This window comes from Alosa pseudoharengus, unplaced genomic scaffold (genome assembly GCF_046254945.1).
Source record: "Alosa pseudoharengus isolate Yale_2024_CS ecotype anadromous, Long Island Sound unplaced genomic scaffold, YU_APseudo_1.1 YU_APseudo_1.1_scf_8, whole genome shotgun sequence".
NCBI lineage: Eukaryota > Metazoa > Chordata > Actinopteri > Clupeiformes > Clupeidae > Alosa > Alosa pseudoharengus.
Window position 1 is genome coordinate 11689579 of NW_027468870.1, and position 17443 is coordinate 11707021.

Below are 17443 nucleotides of genomic sequence, written 5' to 3' on the forward strand. Positions count from 1 at the left end.
CTCCGCACAGAGCATTTCTAGTGTTATAGGAACAGCTTGCTTTTCAATATAAAAAAAAAACGCATGAAAAATAGAAGTCTGAAAGGAGTCTTAAGCAGAACTGGGAAATGGTTTGGTGCACCGCTGTGCCTAATGATTTCCTACACAGCCAGCCTCCAGCTATTTCGACTTTTGAGTGGCACCCCTAAAAATCTACAGATATACCCCAGTTATCACACACGCACTTACCACCCCCTCCTCCACCACCACCTCCACCTCCCCCTTCAATTCCTCTGCCGGATGAAGTCTGAGCTCTGTTTTCTGGATCACTGCCTGTCATCCTTGGCCATGTTTTACTTCACTCATCCCTACTGCCTTAATCATCCGACATACTGTTCTCTGAACAGTAGCATCACCCCCCCCCCCCCTCCGTTCCACTCTCGTTCTCCCTAGTTTCCATCTGTTCCAATATTGAGCCACAGGGTGCTTCAGTTTCCTCTTAAAGCAAGCGTTTTCAATCTATTCCTGTTGTGGTAATTGGCTGTAATTAATTGTTGTTAATTAGTAATTGCACTGATTTGTCTTTGTGTGCTCTGCGTTTCACAGTGGCCACCATCGTGGCATATCTTAAGGAGGTGGAGTCGCCTTACGAGGTGCACGACTTCATCCGCGCCTACCTGGGGGACACGGTGGAAGCCAAAGAGTTCGCCAAGCAGTTCCTGGAGCGCCGTGCCAAACAGAAAGCTAACCAGCAGAGGCAACAGCAGCAGCAGCAGCAGCAGCAGCAGGTCTGTGTCAGCATGTTTTTATGCCTCTGTGCCGGCGATAGCGGATGATGCGACGGTGTACTTTGTGTGTCGTTTCCTTATTTATTTTTCCCTGTTATGCTTGTGTGTGTGTGTGTGTGTGTGTGTGTGTGTGTGTGTAATACCCACACAGTATTGCTTGTGTCTTATGGTCATGAGTTGAACTGTTTCCATTTCAGCTATCAAAGGAGCTGTCTGGTCTAAACATGAACTTCCCTCTGCAGGTACAGTCAGCCTTTTAACAGCAGATGTTGATTTCCATGTGTCCCATTTTTTTTTTTTTTTTTTTTATTTATGTTACTTTTTTTTCTTATCTCTCTTTGTGGTTTTCCCTCCCTCAGTCCATGTTCCAGGCATCCCATTCTGGGAAGGGCGGCGTGTACGACTCCCAGGCGAGCAAGATGAAGAAGAAGCCCAACATGATGATCCACTCTGACCCCAGCATTCTTGGTAAGCGTCCAATCATCAAACAGTGTGAATGCTAGAGAGGCCAATCACAAAGGAGTTTGTATTTGAATAGGTTGGGATTGCATTCAAGCATTTTCTTTGTTGTATTGATTGAGGAATTTACAAGGGGGTGTTACATATGCTGTTTCGGCTCAGTTCAAAGACATGCTCAGACTCAAACTTGATGATCCACGATTTGCTTCATCCCATGTTGGCCATTGGTTTGGGTGGGCTCTGACGGCCCATGTGTTCTGCTCTGTTCAGGCTACTCGTTCTTGGGTGCAGGGGAGCGAATGATCCTGGGTGAGATGGAGACCGTGGAGGATTACTAACCCAGCAGAACTTACCTGAGTCTACCGGAGGCCTTAAAATCTGGACTGAACAGCAAGAAGAATGTGCACTGCTCAGTGGAAGGGCACAGTGGGAGGGGCGATCAACCTTTGTGTGTGTATGTCCACCCCCAAGTCCCACTCCTTGATCTCCACTGCCCTCAACCCCCCCTACCTTACAGTCTTTCCTCTGTATCTTTCTCTCTCTTTCCTATAACTGATGATCCTTAAAGACTTGCCTTATTTGTGTGTGTTCTGCCTGGGAGCATGTGCAGCTAGGCTGGCTCACAGTGTGCGTTTAGCCATTAGCACCTAGCCTAGCTTAGCGTCAGCCCTCAGTCTGCTATCAGCGCTGTTAGCCACAGTTAGCTCAGGCTAGCGTGCACTGGGGAAGTCCCCCCCCCCCACACACACACACACACACCGGTTACACATTAGATTGTGGGTTTGCAGAAGTGGCAAACCTGGTGTGTCTTGAAGTTTGTGAAAGGATAAAATCAGTTTTTTGTCCCTGTCTATTGTTCCTATTGTTTGTGTGTCGGTTGTGAAGCCCCAGCCCTCCTCTGAGCATGAGTAAGAAGAGTAGGTGGAGTGTGCAGTGAAGCTGCCATGGCTCCTTCCGCACTTCCTACACTAAGCACCTTAAGAACTTAACGCACTTTGTTACGATTTTTCAATTTCAATATTTGAAATGGAAGTTTATCTGATTTTTCTTTTTTTTTTTCTGTTTTTTTTTCCTTTTTTTTTTTTTTTTTTTTTTTTTTACAATGGAAACCGTGTGAATATTTTTCTGTTGCATATATTATGTGTAGAGTATTCATGTACACACACATTTGTGTGAGTATGTATATATATATTAGAGAGAGGCGCCAGAGGTAACTTCTGCTTTTTAGTCTCGGAAAGATCAAGATTGAGAACACAAAGTGAATGGGAGTCTTTTTATGAGTCGGCAGAAAATTAATTTGTTCTTGAAAGGAAAAAAAAACACTGTTGTATTTTTTCATGTTCATATAAAAGGTAGAGCTATAAAACATGTTTTTTTTTAACTTGAAAATTTGCACTTGTTTAGAAAAACAAACAAAAGAACAGAAAAAAGTTAGCGTTAGCTTAAGGGTTTGAAAGAATTATTTTTATGATCACAAGTGTGATTGCGAATTTGAGTGTGTTGAATGAAGAATTCTGCACAATTGTTTTTATACCAACATGTATAAAAAATGCCATGTTTTTATTTTGTTCGTATGATAATTTTGTACTTCATTGAGCATATATACTGGTGTGTATGCAAGCATGTGTGCAAGTGAGAGTGCATGTGGGAATGTGTGATTTACAGAATGAGCGCGAAAAGAATGTCTGCAATCATTTTGTACATGGTTTCTGAAAGAGTGAAATAAGAAAAAGGACAAAAAAAACAAATGATTGAGGAAGGCAGTTGAAAATTGTATTGCCAGCACTAGGCCTGCGCCTCAGTAAAAGGGCTGGCTGAGGTATTCACTCTCTTCTTTTGCCATTGGTGCTGTGTTGCTCTCACTTCTCCTCTGATTGGACAGTTAAGAGTTTAGAGCCAAGTGATTGGCTGCTGAAATCTAATATTGCGTGTGTGTGTGTGTGTGTGTAACTGCTCTGTTTTTCTCTCTTTACATCATTATAAAACTGCATTACCTGCCTCCCGCCCCCCTCCCTCCAATGCCACTCACAGCGTGTCGCTGTGTTACTGCATACTCTCACCCAGAGCTGGGGGTGGGGTGGGGGGGCGCATCTAGATGTGAACTATTTGCCTTTAACTCTGTTTGAGTGAGTTCTGATTTCTAATTGGCTGGTTTACACAGTCGTCATGGCGCTGTGATTCTGTGTGATAGCATTGCCGTGCTAAGTTACTTATTTTTGTTGATGTATAGGACAATTTATTTTTTTATTGTTGTAAACACAAAGTGAGAAAGTATTTGAACTGTATGATTTGGAGCACTTTAAGGCTGCTACCTTATTGTATTTTTGAATATTGCATTTTGTTTTGTCATATTTCTTGTTTTTAATGATTGTTTTTGTTTCTTATTTTGTTTGTGTTTTGTTTATGTCTAATGTTTTAATTGCTTGCCTCTGTGGGAAGTGAATTATGAATGTATGAGAAAAAAAGTATCTAATGTATAACATTATGATAAAACCAGACGTTTCAGCAAGATGAAAACATGTCTGGGAAGAAGAGCTTTTTTTGGGGGGGGGGGGGATACTTAACAGAATGAAAACTGAACAAGGAAAGTGCATGGATTCAGCACACTGCCTTGTCATACTGTTCTTCCAAGATCTCCATGACTTTTTTTTTTTTTTTTTAATCCTTCGCAGAAGCTGAAGTTGAGCATCTTTGAGTGACATTTTCTGTCCTTTTACGAGACGACTTCTCATAGAGTCGTGGCAGATTGTATGCATGGACTACAGAGTAAACAAATATGCTACATCTTGATGTCACTTCCTCTCACCCATGTGATTCACTAAGGCCAAGGAGCTACAGTGTGCATCGATGATGGAAACAAAAACAAGGAGATATCAATTTTGTTCTTCACATTTATCAATTGTTGGAATGGGGGATATGCATCTTTTATTTTTTCATGGACATTGAAGATAAGGGCAGTGGTCTTGCTGGTACTTGATCTTCACAAGGACTAACCCATTTGACTGCTTTGTGCAGTTTTCAGTTGTCAGATCTTTTTGGTGTTGTTTTTTTTCCAGGAAGCAGATAGAGGTTGGACAGTGGACTTCTTTTGCCTCTTAACTGCAGAGGAGTTGTCTCTATAGAAGGCCAGGGTGATCATTTCAAACCAGCTTCAGGCAGAATACTATCAGTTTTAAGTTGAGGAAATTGGAGAGAGGACAAAATTGAAGGGGAAACGTTCTTTCCTTCCACTCGTCTTTTTTCCATCAAGTGAATTTTTTTTGGCGCTCTTCTGACATGGAACTGTAGGCATGGTTTTGGTTTTGAATAAAATACGTAGAGATATATTTTGCCACAGAAGACGCCCCTGCTTAGAATGAAGGAACCATGCTAAGGAGTAATTCTAAGCTACCATGAATGAACGAACATGGCTTTACATTGGTCATTGGACAAACAAAAATAACTCCGTTTGAGTTGCTGTGGCTGTGATGCTTTGCAGATTTTTTTTATTTCTTTTGAATGTTTTGGAGAAGGTTTTGGGTTGTGGACAATTACTAGAAACCCATTTCTCCCTATTTACTTTAATTAACATCTGTTATAAATGGACAGTTACCCAGTGAAATCTGCCTCTGCTCATTCCTGCGGAGGATGGAGAAAGTGTTAAATTCTGGAAAATGAGAAAAAACCAGAAGATGCCAATCCCCTTAAAGGCCACAGAGAGGACACGTATGTAATTTCTCTTTACTCAACTTTTCAAATGTCTTACTTGTACAGCTCCATGTTGACAGAGCATTATTGCTACCAAAGATCATTATTTTATTAATGTTAACTTTTCACTTTCACAATGTTATATGCTGAATGCTTGTGCATTTTTTAATCTGTATTAACACTAGCTTGTAAAGTATGCGTCACCACTTAATTTATATCCAATTCAAGATCTCAACCCTTGTAGGCTGGTTATGGATTTGTGAAACCTGGGTGCATTTCCTCATTATCTTCTACCTTCTTTTACCAGCTGGGACTGATGGACTCACCGCCTCACTCACTGGAGGATCTGATTGGCTGGCGTGCGGTTCACCTAACCAATGGGATGCACGATATAAGGAGAATATGGATATCAGCTGAGAGCAAGAGTTGGACTAATTGGATTCAGAGTTCACGGTTTTGGAGCATTGTGTTGTGGTCAGATCCTTCAAAGTGAATGTGGACCATTTTACAAACTGAACCTTTAGTGACTGTTGTGATGCATTAAGACTCTCTCTCACACACACACGCGCGCACACAAGCACACACACAGAAGCACATACACTGACAACATCATACACACTTACAAAGACCTGCTTAGGAGTCTTGAACTTGGCACAGGATGCCCTGTATATAATGTTTATGCTTTTGTCTTCATTGGCGACTTGGGTTTTGTTCTTTTTTTTTTTTTTTTTTTTTAACATGCCTTAACTACACAAAATAGAACTGCCATAGAGATGGTTGGCTTTCCAACACAGACTCACATGTACAAAAACACTTTGGAAATGCAAATACCTAGACACTCAAGCTTACCAACGGGAAATGTGAGGATATTGTATGTCCATGATCTGGTCCCTCTGTGATTGGGTGAACAAGAATTTATCTATCATAGTAGAGATGGACTGTCATTTCCCCATAAATGAGTCGATGGAAAATATTCAGAGCTGCTGGGGGGAAATAATGCCACAATATTGTGCTCGTGCAGTCGGAATGTCACTGAATTCTTTTTAATTCTCTTTTTTGTGAAACATTAATTATTAACGTTGGCATTTATATACTAAAGAAAAAATAAAGACCACTACTGGATGGGTCTCCCTCCTTTAGTCAAGAGTCCATTAAATTCCATTTGTAAATGAACATGGTGAGAACTAAGACAAGGGCATAGGCTTTTTTTTTCTTTGAAAAGATACAAAATGTTAAACATAAATAAACATTGTTTTAAACGTTCATTAAGAGTTTCTCTTTTGTGCATCTTTCTGGAAACACGTCGTGACTAGGAGTTTTGTCGTGACGCACAAGCTCAATGCACGACGTCCAAATAGGAGCAGATGCTTTCTTTGACCTTGTGTTTTGGGGCTGGTAAGATCTTTTTTCATTCTGTAGGAATATGCTTTGTCTCATGTTGCCACACGGGGGCAGCCTAAATCAAGTTTTGGTATAATTTTTTCCGGACCACAGAACACCTGTTTGGGTGAAAAAGTAACTTGGTTGCTTAACATTTTAAATAACTAATGACATTATGGTAATGTTTACGACATTTTGGTGTATTAAACTTAATTTTTAATATAACCCATTCTTATGTTACATAAATTATGATCTGCCTACTATTTTTGATGTAAAAATACTGTGTATGGCACATAGGGACAGTCTGCTCATATTTTGCAGGATAATATCTCCGATAAAGAGTTGCATTGCATATTATTGACTGCAGAACTCATATCAACAACCTCTTACGAAACTATAAGTCATGGACTCTACGTTTAAGTTAAGAGGTATTTTTTACATTAACTTCGGATACTCCCGGTCCAGAGTATAACAAACTGGATCCTCCATAGGCTGCCTCTCAGGTCATAAACTGTACCCTGCTGCTGCACACACACACACACACGCTCGTCCCTCCTCCCCCGCCTCTAACTAGCGTCCCCACACTGTCAGTGCGCGAGTCAAGTGCGGAATTTAGACGGGAGGAAAAGGAGTACGGGAATGAGCACGCGAAGCCGAATGGTCAAGTTGTACAAAGCGAATTATAGCTCTCTGTCGCAACGTTTGCGTCGTCATTGTATAGCCTCCGTACAGTATTTTAAGAGGACAAATCGCACCTGTTTGCACAGACCGTGCACCACACACATTTTCTTCCTGTGAGACCAATTCGCTCAAGTTTGCCTCGGCAAGGGGACGAGGCTTTTCATCTTCAAATCTTGCGACATTCGAGCGCAATAAATGGATACTCATTTCTCTATTGACGATTTGGATAGGCTTACTGGATGACCTCTGCTCTGTAGTCGGCATACTCGTTTTGTGGAGCTGATTGGACTACCACGTCTCCAGTTGATAAAGATAACGGTGATCGCTACACTGAGGGACGCCTAACCTAAACAGTGAAGGAAAGTAGCCTACGGCACAACTTAGACCATAAAAAGTCGTTTGGCTCGCACAGAAGTTATAACGGGGTAATTCATGTTGATCAACGGTAAGTCCGTTTTAATTATAAAAAAAAAAATAGGGTAGTCTATCCAATAGTGAGCTAAATCGAGTAGCCTAACTCAATATCATGTGTTAATCACCCGACTGAACGTCAGTTTAAAAACCTGGGTAAATATGACGTTTCGATATGTACCCATATTGGTCAGTTAGAAGACTAAAGAAGGCCATATGATATTTTAAATACCTATGCGTAATCGTTGGTGTGTAAGTCTTGACCTGAACCGTTGTAAAGCTGTATGGGGCCTATATCATGTAGAATGTAAACCGGGTTTTTTTTTATCATATCATATCATATAAGTTAGTCTGTTAAAACGGGATGCTTTTGGCGCTTTCCCTGTTATGGTTGCCGAGGTCAAGCCATCTGTGTGCGCTTTAGGGGAATTAGTCAACTTCGCTCTTGATCTCCCACCAAGCCTTTGTCTACAACGGCTCCAACTGCCCGCTTGTTTCACACAGGAGTACGATGGGAGCAGCGACACGGGGAGTAGGAATGGCCATGGCGCTTTGGGACGGTGCCAATGGATTGGGATTCCTGGTGATTTTTCTTGTGGATTTCCTTGGAACTGCGGCGAGTAACCTGGAACCCATATACTGGAATTCTCTGAACAAAAGGTAGGCTTTTCTTTAAAAGCATTTAGAAACAAAAATGACCACGGAAGCTTTTGGAAATCAATAGCTGATAGAATGTGACAGAAAGCAACTAGGAGTGGGATGTGTGCTTGAACTGATTGCTTACTCCACTTCTATTCTGTCAATGATCTAGTTGTGTCAATCCTCACTGGTAGGTGCATCATACATAGGCCTCAGTGTTTCCCACATAATTGAATTCCATTTGTGGTGGTTGGTTTGCAGAATTAACTTGAATACAACAGTTTTTAACAAATTAGCACAGCGTGGTTTTGATGCTGATGACCAGATTTAAGCACAATTTAGTACAACCTGGAAAATCATTGTGTGGTGGTCAACGTTGATATTGTGGTGGGCCGCCACAAATAAGTCAATGTATGGGAAACACTGGGCCTAATAGTTTAAAGTTATGATGTAACTGGCTGTTTGCAGAACTGAATGACAACATTGTCGTAATGAACTGAGGGAAACCTCAGTTGTTAATGTGTAACTGTGACAAGCTTTTTTTTTTTGGGGGGGGGGGCTGAGGAACTGTATACCTTCGTTAACAGTTCATAATGTAGAGCTCAATCCACTTGCTTATCACTTGAGAAAACCCTCTGCATTATGGGCTGTCAACAGTTGGCCAGCATCTCTTGAAGTAAAGGAAGAGCCCCACAGACCATATTAGCGTGGGAACAGTTGTGGTTGTGGTCAGACGTTGATGCTTTGTGTGTGTGTGAGTGTGTGTGTGTGTGTTTGTTTGTGTGTGTATGGTGTTGGGGGGGTCTGTATATGTCTGGCGTGTGTGTGTGTGTGTGTGGTGTTTGTCACGGATGGTCGCTCCTCTTATTAAGGGTTGCATGCATGCGGGGCGCTGTGGCGCAACAGGCTGCAGCCCTCGTAACATGAGCGGGTCCAAGTGCCCACGGGGACCCAGGTTTAAATCCGACCTGCGGTCATGTCCCAATCCCACCCCATCTCTCTCTCTCCCACTCACTTCCTGTCTATCTTCACTGTCCTGTCGAAATAAAGGCAAAAAGCCCAAAATATATACTTTAAAAAAAGATACTTTAAAAAAAAAAAAGGGGTCGAGGGTCTGGAATCCCGCAACGCACGAGAACAGGCTCCAAATACGCCATGCCCCCCACCCCCCCACCCACCTTCTCTTAGACGGTCCTGCTCTGAGGCACCAGTCAACCTGACCTGAGTCAGGAAGGGACAGGGAAGGTTGCGTGGAACCAAAACAGACTCCCACAGGCAGGGGCAGAGGAGGAGTAGGCCTACTGTGTTAGCGCGGGAGGGAGAGTAAAAAACAAATGTGGTCCAGCGGCTATCGTTCTGCGAGACACACTCCCCAAAGAGACTGAAACGGATGGTGAAGCACAGAAGGGAAAATAAAGGAGAGCGAAAAGGGTAGAGTGCTGTGTGTTAAACGTGAAAAGAAAAAGACAGAAAACAATCGAATAATCAATCCTCCTCTGGCAAACAGGACAGATGAACAAGATAAGCAGCGTCCAGAAGAGTACAGACTAAAAGCAACTGCAGGGGCCTGGTGGCCATTGGCTGCTGTCTTCCCAGATGTAGACATACTTTATGGGTCCCCATGAAGGACAAATAGAGTCACATGAGAAAGGAAAGAGACAAAGTGACTGCCAGGAAATGAGAGATGATATTAAGAGACCGTAAGGAGGGAGAAAGACAGATGGATACAGATAAGAAATCATATGAGGAGGACAAAGGAGAAAGAGGGTGATGCCGGCACAAGAGAAGCAGGGGCGAGGGAGGGATGAAGGAGAAGAAGGAGGGATGAAGGAGGGAATGGAGGGATGAAGGAGACGAGACCAAGAGTGAAAAGATCAGGGATTGAGACGCAGCCATGAAAAATCGAAACAGACAGGGCAGGAGAGGAGCTCTGGGCATCTTATCCATATGGAATTAATGATTTCTATGATATCTAAAAGGTCACAGTTGCTTCTCAGTCCATCAGGCAGTGGCTCTGACCACAGATGACCAAAGACCACCACAAACACACACACACACACACATACATACCAAGGGAGTGGAAAATGCCTGCTTTATGTGTACAGGAGCATACAGATATGAAAGGCTGTGAATGTAAGCAACAATTACTTTGCGAATTAAACTTTGTGTTTGAGCATCTCTGACACGCATTCTCAAGTGTCGTGTATAAATTGTTTTTGTGAAAACTAGTACAGTGCACTGTCCGACTACCCAGAGTCTCTCAGAGTGATTTGGATTAGATGACGACAACACAGAACGAGGACAAGGCTGGTTATGTTTATATGGATGTGCATGCTGGATGGGTATCTATGGGTATCTCCTCATTCAGTCGACTAGAAGTTCTAGAGAGGCGCATTCATGTATGGCTTTGTCTGCGTGTGTGTGCGGTTGTCTCCGTGTGTGAGTGTTTGTGTGCACGCACGCATCAGTCGCGCGCCGCTGTTGACGTATAGGGTTATCGGGTTCGGGGGCAGGGAGGCGTACGGGCGTCCGGAGTCGCGCTGGTTTGCGCTGGGTAAATGACTAAACGTTTCTGAGTGCAGGCTGTCTCCCTGCATCGCTCCGGGGAAAGTTGTTGTACAACTCTCCGCCTCAAATGTGCATTAAAAATTAATCCTTCACAGCCTGTTCAATATTTAATGAATCAGCTGCTAATTGGCCAAAGATAAAAGCCTGGTTAACTGGGTTAAGCGTTTCAAATTAAAACATTTTAAGGACTGGAAGAAGGCAAGAAAAAAACAGACATGGCGTGGATGGCGAGCTTAGGCGGGCATTAAGAAGACGAGGGTGTTTGTGGGTCAAATCCTTCTGTCCTTGCAGATGTGCCGCTTGGCAGACAACAGTGTCGTTGCTTGTCCATAATCTGCTTTTCAGTTTCTGAGGGAAAAACCTGAGACGGAATTTATGTGTTTGCGAGGTTGTGTGTTTGTTTGTGAGTGGATTTGTGAGTGTGTGCTTCAGAGAAAGGGAGGGCGAGTGAGAGAGAGAAAGAGAGGAGATACTCAGCAAAACCTTTGTTTACTCATCCAGCTTTGGCCTACAGTATAAACATTTTGCTCCTCCAAACAGTAATTCCCAGTCTGAGCTCGTATTTTTCACTTGATTGCGTGTGGGTGTGTGTCGTGGGACTCAGGTGTACGAGTTCCAATATTGCCTCTGTGTCTTCGCAGTGTGTGTGTGTGTGTGTGCGTGTATGTGTGTGTCTGTGTGTGTGTGTGTGTGTGTGTGTATGTGTGTGCGTGTATGTGTGTGTGTGTGTATGTGTGTGTGTGTGTGTGTGTGTGTGTGTGTGTGTGTGTGCGTGTATGTGTGTGTATGTGTGTGTGTGTGTGTGTGTGTGCGTGTGTGTGTGCGTGTATGTGTGTGTGAGTGTGTGTGTGTGTGTGTGTGTGCGTGTATGTGTGTGTGAGTGTGTGTGTGTGACTCAGCAGCTGAGAGAGGGAGGGAAGAATCTCTGGAAGATTCAGATTTCAGGAGTAATCCAGCGGGCGAATCCCCAACGCTGCCAGCTCACAGATGGGTACTAATAATCAAGAGTGAATCTGTGCCAAGGCATCAAAAACAATGCCAACAAGGCCCCCTGAATGTTCTAGCCCCCGTGCCTGGATAGGTGGGTTAGTGTCAGGGTCCAAATGTGCGCCGCTACTATGAACAGAACAGAAAATCAAAAATGAGTTTTAAAATGGGGAGGAAGGGTTTGTCAGAGTTCTTCATGGATAGCGGTGAGTGATGGCTATAGGAAAAGGGAATGAAATGGGTCGTACCACTTGACCCTGGCGTGCGTGTCGGGGGGGATTATCTCCAATACAGCGTCCACCCCTCATTTGGAGCGCACTACCATAAGTCAGGCAACAAAGCTGTCTGTGAGGGAGGGTATTCTTCTCTCTCTCCCTTTCTCTTTCCTTCTGTTTATCTGTCACCAAAAAGATAAATAGAAAACAGAAAAGGGGCGCTCAATTTTTCAGTGTCTTGATTGTTTCATTGTTATCGCTTTCTTACTGATATCAACAACAATGGACATGAAAAACATAGCGGGAGAGTATGGAGACCCAGGAGAGCAGTGCGATCACGGAGGCATTTTGCTCCTATTGAAGTGATGTGTATAAATGAATATAAAATAGAACCTTGGTCCTGTGGTCTTCTTTAACCACTTCAGAGGCAGATGGAGAGGAAGAGAAAAGGAATGAAATGAAGAGAGAGCTTGCATGGCCAGAGGGAAAGAGGAGAAAGGAACATACAACAACATATCATTTAGAGATTACAACAAAAATACTTGTTGTATTCAGTTACTCCAAATGCAGGCATGCACTTGCTCGCATGAAATTTGCCATGAGGACTACCTCTGTTTTTGTCCATTTCCATGTCATGCTAATACCCTAAACACTATGAAATCATCTCCCCCGCATTCGTTCTCAGATTCAATTTTCTCTTTCAAAGGTGCTTCTCTGGCATGCCATCAAAGCCCTGGCATAACTTGATAGCTGTGTGTTGTTGAGCGCTGTGTAATTACAGTCTTAAGATTATACTGATGACGGTTTTCAGGTGGGGGCTGGGGCGTGTGTAGTTGTACTCATTGCGGCCCACAAAGCCCAGAGGGAGAGAGAGAGAGAAAGAGAGAGAGAGAGAGAAAGAAGGAATGTAAAACCCAGGAGAACAGAATAGTTTTCATTAATCAGAGAAGCTGTATCTTCCTGTCTATACCATTGACTTCCTTTCAGTTCCTGGGATGTGTATTCTGTATTATTTACCTATATTTCAATCCCTGTGTACATAGTTTAAATAGCAGTAATGCGTTTTCATCTGAAACTAGGGCGTTAACTAGCTAAAAACAAACAGCTGCCTTGTAAACACCAAAACACTGTTGGCACTGATAAAAACTTGCTGATTATTTTATTTTGCAAACAGAATGTTGTGCTGTAACGGCCGTCGTTAGATTTTCATGGGATTACAAAACTAATTAATGAATAGTTTACCGGTAGATAGCTACAAGGAATGGCAGTTGTGTTTTTCTGTCATTCACATGACCACATCCCATCAAAATAAATTCACAAAAACATTTAGAAATATGCCAATATATGCTGTTGCCTTAATTTACTTCTGACATGCTATTCTCTGCTCTATGTTCTATACTGTTTTAGAGCTTTACTGGCAAAACCACCAACTCCCAATAAAATGCATACACATGCCAGCTTATGCCACAGCAGGACATACAAATACGTCTGAAATGGATCATCATGTGGAGTGGACACTGGCAAAAGTGTGTGTAGCGCTAGTAAGGTAGAATGTGTAGTGTTGTAACAGACATCTAAAGAACATCACAGTTCTGTAAGTACCCAATCGCATCTGATGATATATATATTTTTGATACTAGTTTGACTGTTATTTTATCCCAATTCCCAAAGATGGTCGAATAGCAAGCTACTATTTTACCTGCGCATCGTAAAAAAGCAAATAACTGTTTTGCAAGATGCAAGAATTTCAAGGGTGTAATTTTGCCAGTTACCGGTCCTAAAACGGCTGCCCGCCAGCCACTGTGTTTCTCTTTGTCAATTTTTCCTCCCGTTAATGGACTCAGTGGACTCTCTTGCCTGTTCTCTCTATTTCTCTGTCTCTGTCTCTCTTCTTCTCTTTTTCTTTCACTTTTTCTCCTTTTCTTCCCTACTGCTGTGTTTCTTTGATAAAGGTTAAGTAGCATGAAAAATGGTTGCTCCATACGCTAAGATAAGGGGCGTAGGTAATTGGTAAACATCAAATGTCAAATTATGTACAATAACAATGTCCAATGGAGAAAGGGAAGCACACAAAAAAACACGCTGATTGGGAAGGACATGTAGTTATTTTAACAAACTGCTGGAAACGCAGCACTCCCATCAGCATTTGGCGTAAAACCTCATTATCTCTCTGTCTCAGGTCCGCACGCATTCTTTCTCTGTTTAGATTACTATTTCCTCTCCCCTCTCGAGTCGCTTATCTAAATTCTTGGTCCAACTCTTTCTCTGTCTATCAGTCTATTCCGTCTCGTTCTCTCTCCTCCTCTTGCTCTCTCTATCTATCTCTCTCTCTGTCTGTCTGTCTGTGTCATGTGCTTTTCCCTCTCCTCCATCTTCCTCTCTGTCTCGCACACAGCACACACACACACACAGTGCACGGCGTCTCGAGCGTTTTATTCAGAAAACTTTCAAAGGGGATGTGAATCCCAGAATTCCCCAGTGCAGGCCAGTGTGTAAGAGAGAGAGAGTCGGAAGAGAGCGAGGAGTGGAACGAGGAGGAGTAGCTGGAATAGGATAGACCACAGGGGAATAGAGAGGTATATTTCCAGTACCTCCCTCCCTCTCTGTTTCTGTTTCTCTCTCTCTCTCTCTCACACACACTACCTCTCTTTCTCTGTCCTTCTCTCCGCTTCTCTCTATCGAGTACTTTATCCTCAAAAACAAAGGCAACGGTATTTATAGCCCCCCTCCCTTTCATTTTTAATCATCTCTGTGATTTGGGCTTGATGAGTCTTTTCATGTGTGTGTTTTTGAGGACCGATGGGGATGGGGGGGGGGGGGGCTCTCTCCCCGCCGGCCCCCCTGTGGCCCTGTACCTGAGGATCCTCAATTAACATGAAGGGCGGAAGGACACCCACGGGCTCTCGACGAGCCCGCCCATAAGAGACCCTCACGGGGGGAGCCAACGCGCAACGCTTAGCCGGTGCCGGGGCTCTGCTCGAGCGGCGTTTTTAGTTTACCGACGCAAGTGTGTCGGGAGGGGACTGAGCGATGAGTCATATGCCAGGAATGCGTCGGTTATCTCTGCGCCCCCCCCCCCCCCCCAAACTCATTAAATAACGCCGATAACAAGCCGAAACGACACTCAGACAGCACTTAAGATAAAGGAGCGCGGCACTCAACACGTCTCCCAGGGGCCTCGACGGGACCTTCAGGGGTCCCTCCTGACCTCCGGACGCTGAGGGCCCATCGGAGAGCGGCGTCGAGAGAAAACAAACACTCGCCGTTAAAAGAAAAAAAAATTGGGGATGGCAATTAAAGGAATTAAGAAACAGACAGATGGGGATATCGCTTACTCCCCCACCCCCCCCACCACTACCGCCAGCCCTCTCTCCCGGTTCACTGTGACACTGAGCTGAGCCTCAGCATTTGTTCACAGCGCACGTTTACGTGTCTAATTAAAAAAGGGAGAGGAGCACAGAAGTGTCTTCGACGACCACCCATGCCGAACACCGAGAAGGCCCTTCCTTGGGATTTGAATATGCAAATGCTGACTGGTAGCTGAGCATGGATTTGCTAAAAAGAGGGACTGCCGACACACTCGCTTTCTCTCTCTCTCTCTCCCTCCTGTTTTGACAAGGCCAACATTATCCAAAGCTGGGTGTTTTGTGTGTGTGTGTGTGTGTGTGTGTGTGTAGGTGACAACCTCAGCAACGTGACTGACAGTAAAGCTGGATTTCAGTCACCATAGATTTGGAGACTGAAATCACTACTTGCTTAATACAGTTTTAAGTACAAAAGTGGCTCCTTTGAAGAGACAGTGTGTCTATGCTTCATCTAAGGTCTAACTTTTACTCTAATGTAGTTTGTAGGCCTATATCTTACATCCAAGATCTAGTATGAACTGCATCCTACCTTCCATGATGCTTGTAAAATGGATTAGTCTGTACGGAAAACCACTATGGATAAATTTATTCATGACAGGGAGTCTTATAAATTTGATGTCCTGTATACTTTCTGTAAATGTACTGTTGTGAACCTCAGACATTAAACCCTTTTTATGTATTTAACTTTTGGAGCTTGTCATAAAGAGTTACCATCTCTTACCAAGGACTTTCCCTCTATGCAATTTACATATTTTCCAGGTCAAGCGCATGTGGTAATCATCCATCTTAAAACGGTATCTAATGTGTTCACTACAGTGGTATTTACCACATGACCCCGTGCCTCTGCCAAAGTTTATTTAATGTTGATACTAATGCAATGAGGGCAGAAGCGTCGTCAAACTAATGATAAAAATGCTAGTTCCGTCAGAATGTGTACTTTTCAAAAAGTATTTATTGATATGAATTATTATTTTTATTAATTTTTTTATTGAATTTTGAGGATAATTTTCTTCCGAAGATCCATAATATTACAAACTAAGTTTCATATTCTCAATATAATTTTCTTAGTCTTTTGAGTCAACCACTGAGCCTTTGACCTGAACCTTACAGTATACAGTTGTGGGGGTTACTTTTGGGCTATTGGTTTTCAAGTGGTACATTATAGCTTACCTCAAGGTCAGCTCAAGTTCAGAATGACTGTCTGGATTAGGAGGCCCCATCCCCGCCCCACACACAGACACACACACACACACACACACACGCACTTTAAAACCTGTACCTGTTTTTTCAGCTTGTGTAATGTTTTTCCTTTGTCGTCAGGTTGACATGCATTGCTGATATGGGCTTATTCCAACTGCCGCTGTTCCCCTGTGAGTTTTTTAATTAAGTAGGCATCCAGGCTCTGTAGCGGTAGGTTTGACACTCATAAATTCAAACCCAACCACCAGGAGACCCATACCTGACAAGGATGAGTGTAGAGCCAGCAATAGCTTAAAGGTAGCAAATACAATCCCGTCCGACAGGGAGTTTTATTATTGCTATCCGTGTACTATGGGTTTACCAGTGGATATTATAACTTGACTTGAAAATAAAAGGAAATTCTCAGGTAGATAGAGTCTCAGAATCTCAGACTTAATAATGTATATTATTTCATAATGGTTCAAGGAAATGTAGTGTAATCAAGTCAAGGTCATTTGTTTAGCCAATTTACAGTGAAATAGTTTCAAAGCTCCTTCACTAGTAAAAGTAGAAATGTGTGTGAAAATAAAATAGTACAAAAAGCTTGAAATATCATAGAAATAAACCATTACTAAGATCATTTCAAAACTACAATGCCATCTCCCCCAGTATATCCCCATTCAAAACTCCGTCCTCTTCCTCACAGTCTAAGAGAGATGTCACAGCACTGGCCTATTACTGATGGCATCTGCGGAACATGTTATTTAAATGGATGCGGGCTAAAGCCTGACCTGTGAGACCTGTGTGTACCACTTCTTTAATGGGATTGAAACGGTGCTCTGCCGAACCAAAGCCTGGTGAAAGTTATCTGTGGCTCAGGTCGTGTTAGGTTAACAAGAAAGGGCCGCCGACCAAGTCTCTGGACCGTGGGTCTCGTTGAATCCCCTACTCTTGCGGCCAAATCCGACAGAGTTTGGGTTGTAGTTTCCACACAATGCGTAATTTGTTGACGCTCTACTTCTGTCAGTTCGGTTGCCATTATTTGTGTTTGAGGGAATCGATGAATAGGGGGTGTGTTGTCAAGAGTTCACATCCCATGTTTTTT

The 17443-nt window shown here is 43.1% G+C and overlaps 2 protein-coding genes across 4 annotated transcripts in view; both read left to right on the forward strand.

Moving 5' to 3' along the window:
* gigyf1b (GRB10 interacting GYF protein 1b) overlaps window positions 1-6176 on the forward strand; it is a 27527-nt gene extending 21351 nt beyond the window's left edge. For all 3 annotated transcript variants that reach the window (XM_076275339.1, XM_076275340.1, XM_076275341.1), the window contains exons 22-26: window positions 586-767; window positions 965-1009; window positions 1127-1235; window positions 1497-4931; window positions 5221-6176. In XM_076275339.1, coding sequence (XP_076131454.1) covers window positions 586-767; window positions 965-1009; window positions 1127-1235; window positions 1497-1564 — 404 coding nt within the window. In that variant the 3' untranslated portion in view covers window positions 1565-4931; window positions 5221-6176. The remainder of the gene's footprint in view (window positions 1-585; window positions 768-964; window positions 1010-1126; window positions 1236-1496; window positions 4932-5220) is intronic.
* Window positions 6177-6893: 717 nt separating this feature from the next.
* efnb3a (ephrin-B3a) overlaps window positions 6894-17443 on the forward strand; it is a 34033-nt gene continuing 23483 nt past the window's right edge. Inside the window, exons 1-2 of the mRNA XM_076274534.1 lie at window positions 6894-7419; window positions 7890-8045. Of these exons, the coding sequence (XP_076130649.1) occupies window positions 7897-8045 (149 nt within the window). The 5' untranslated portion in view covers window positions 6894-7419; window positions 7890-7896. The remainder of the gene's footprint in view (window positions 7420-7889; window positions 8046-17443) is intronic.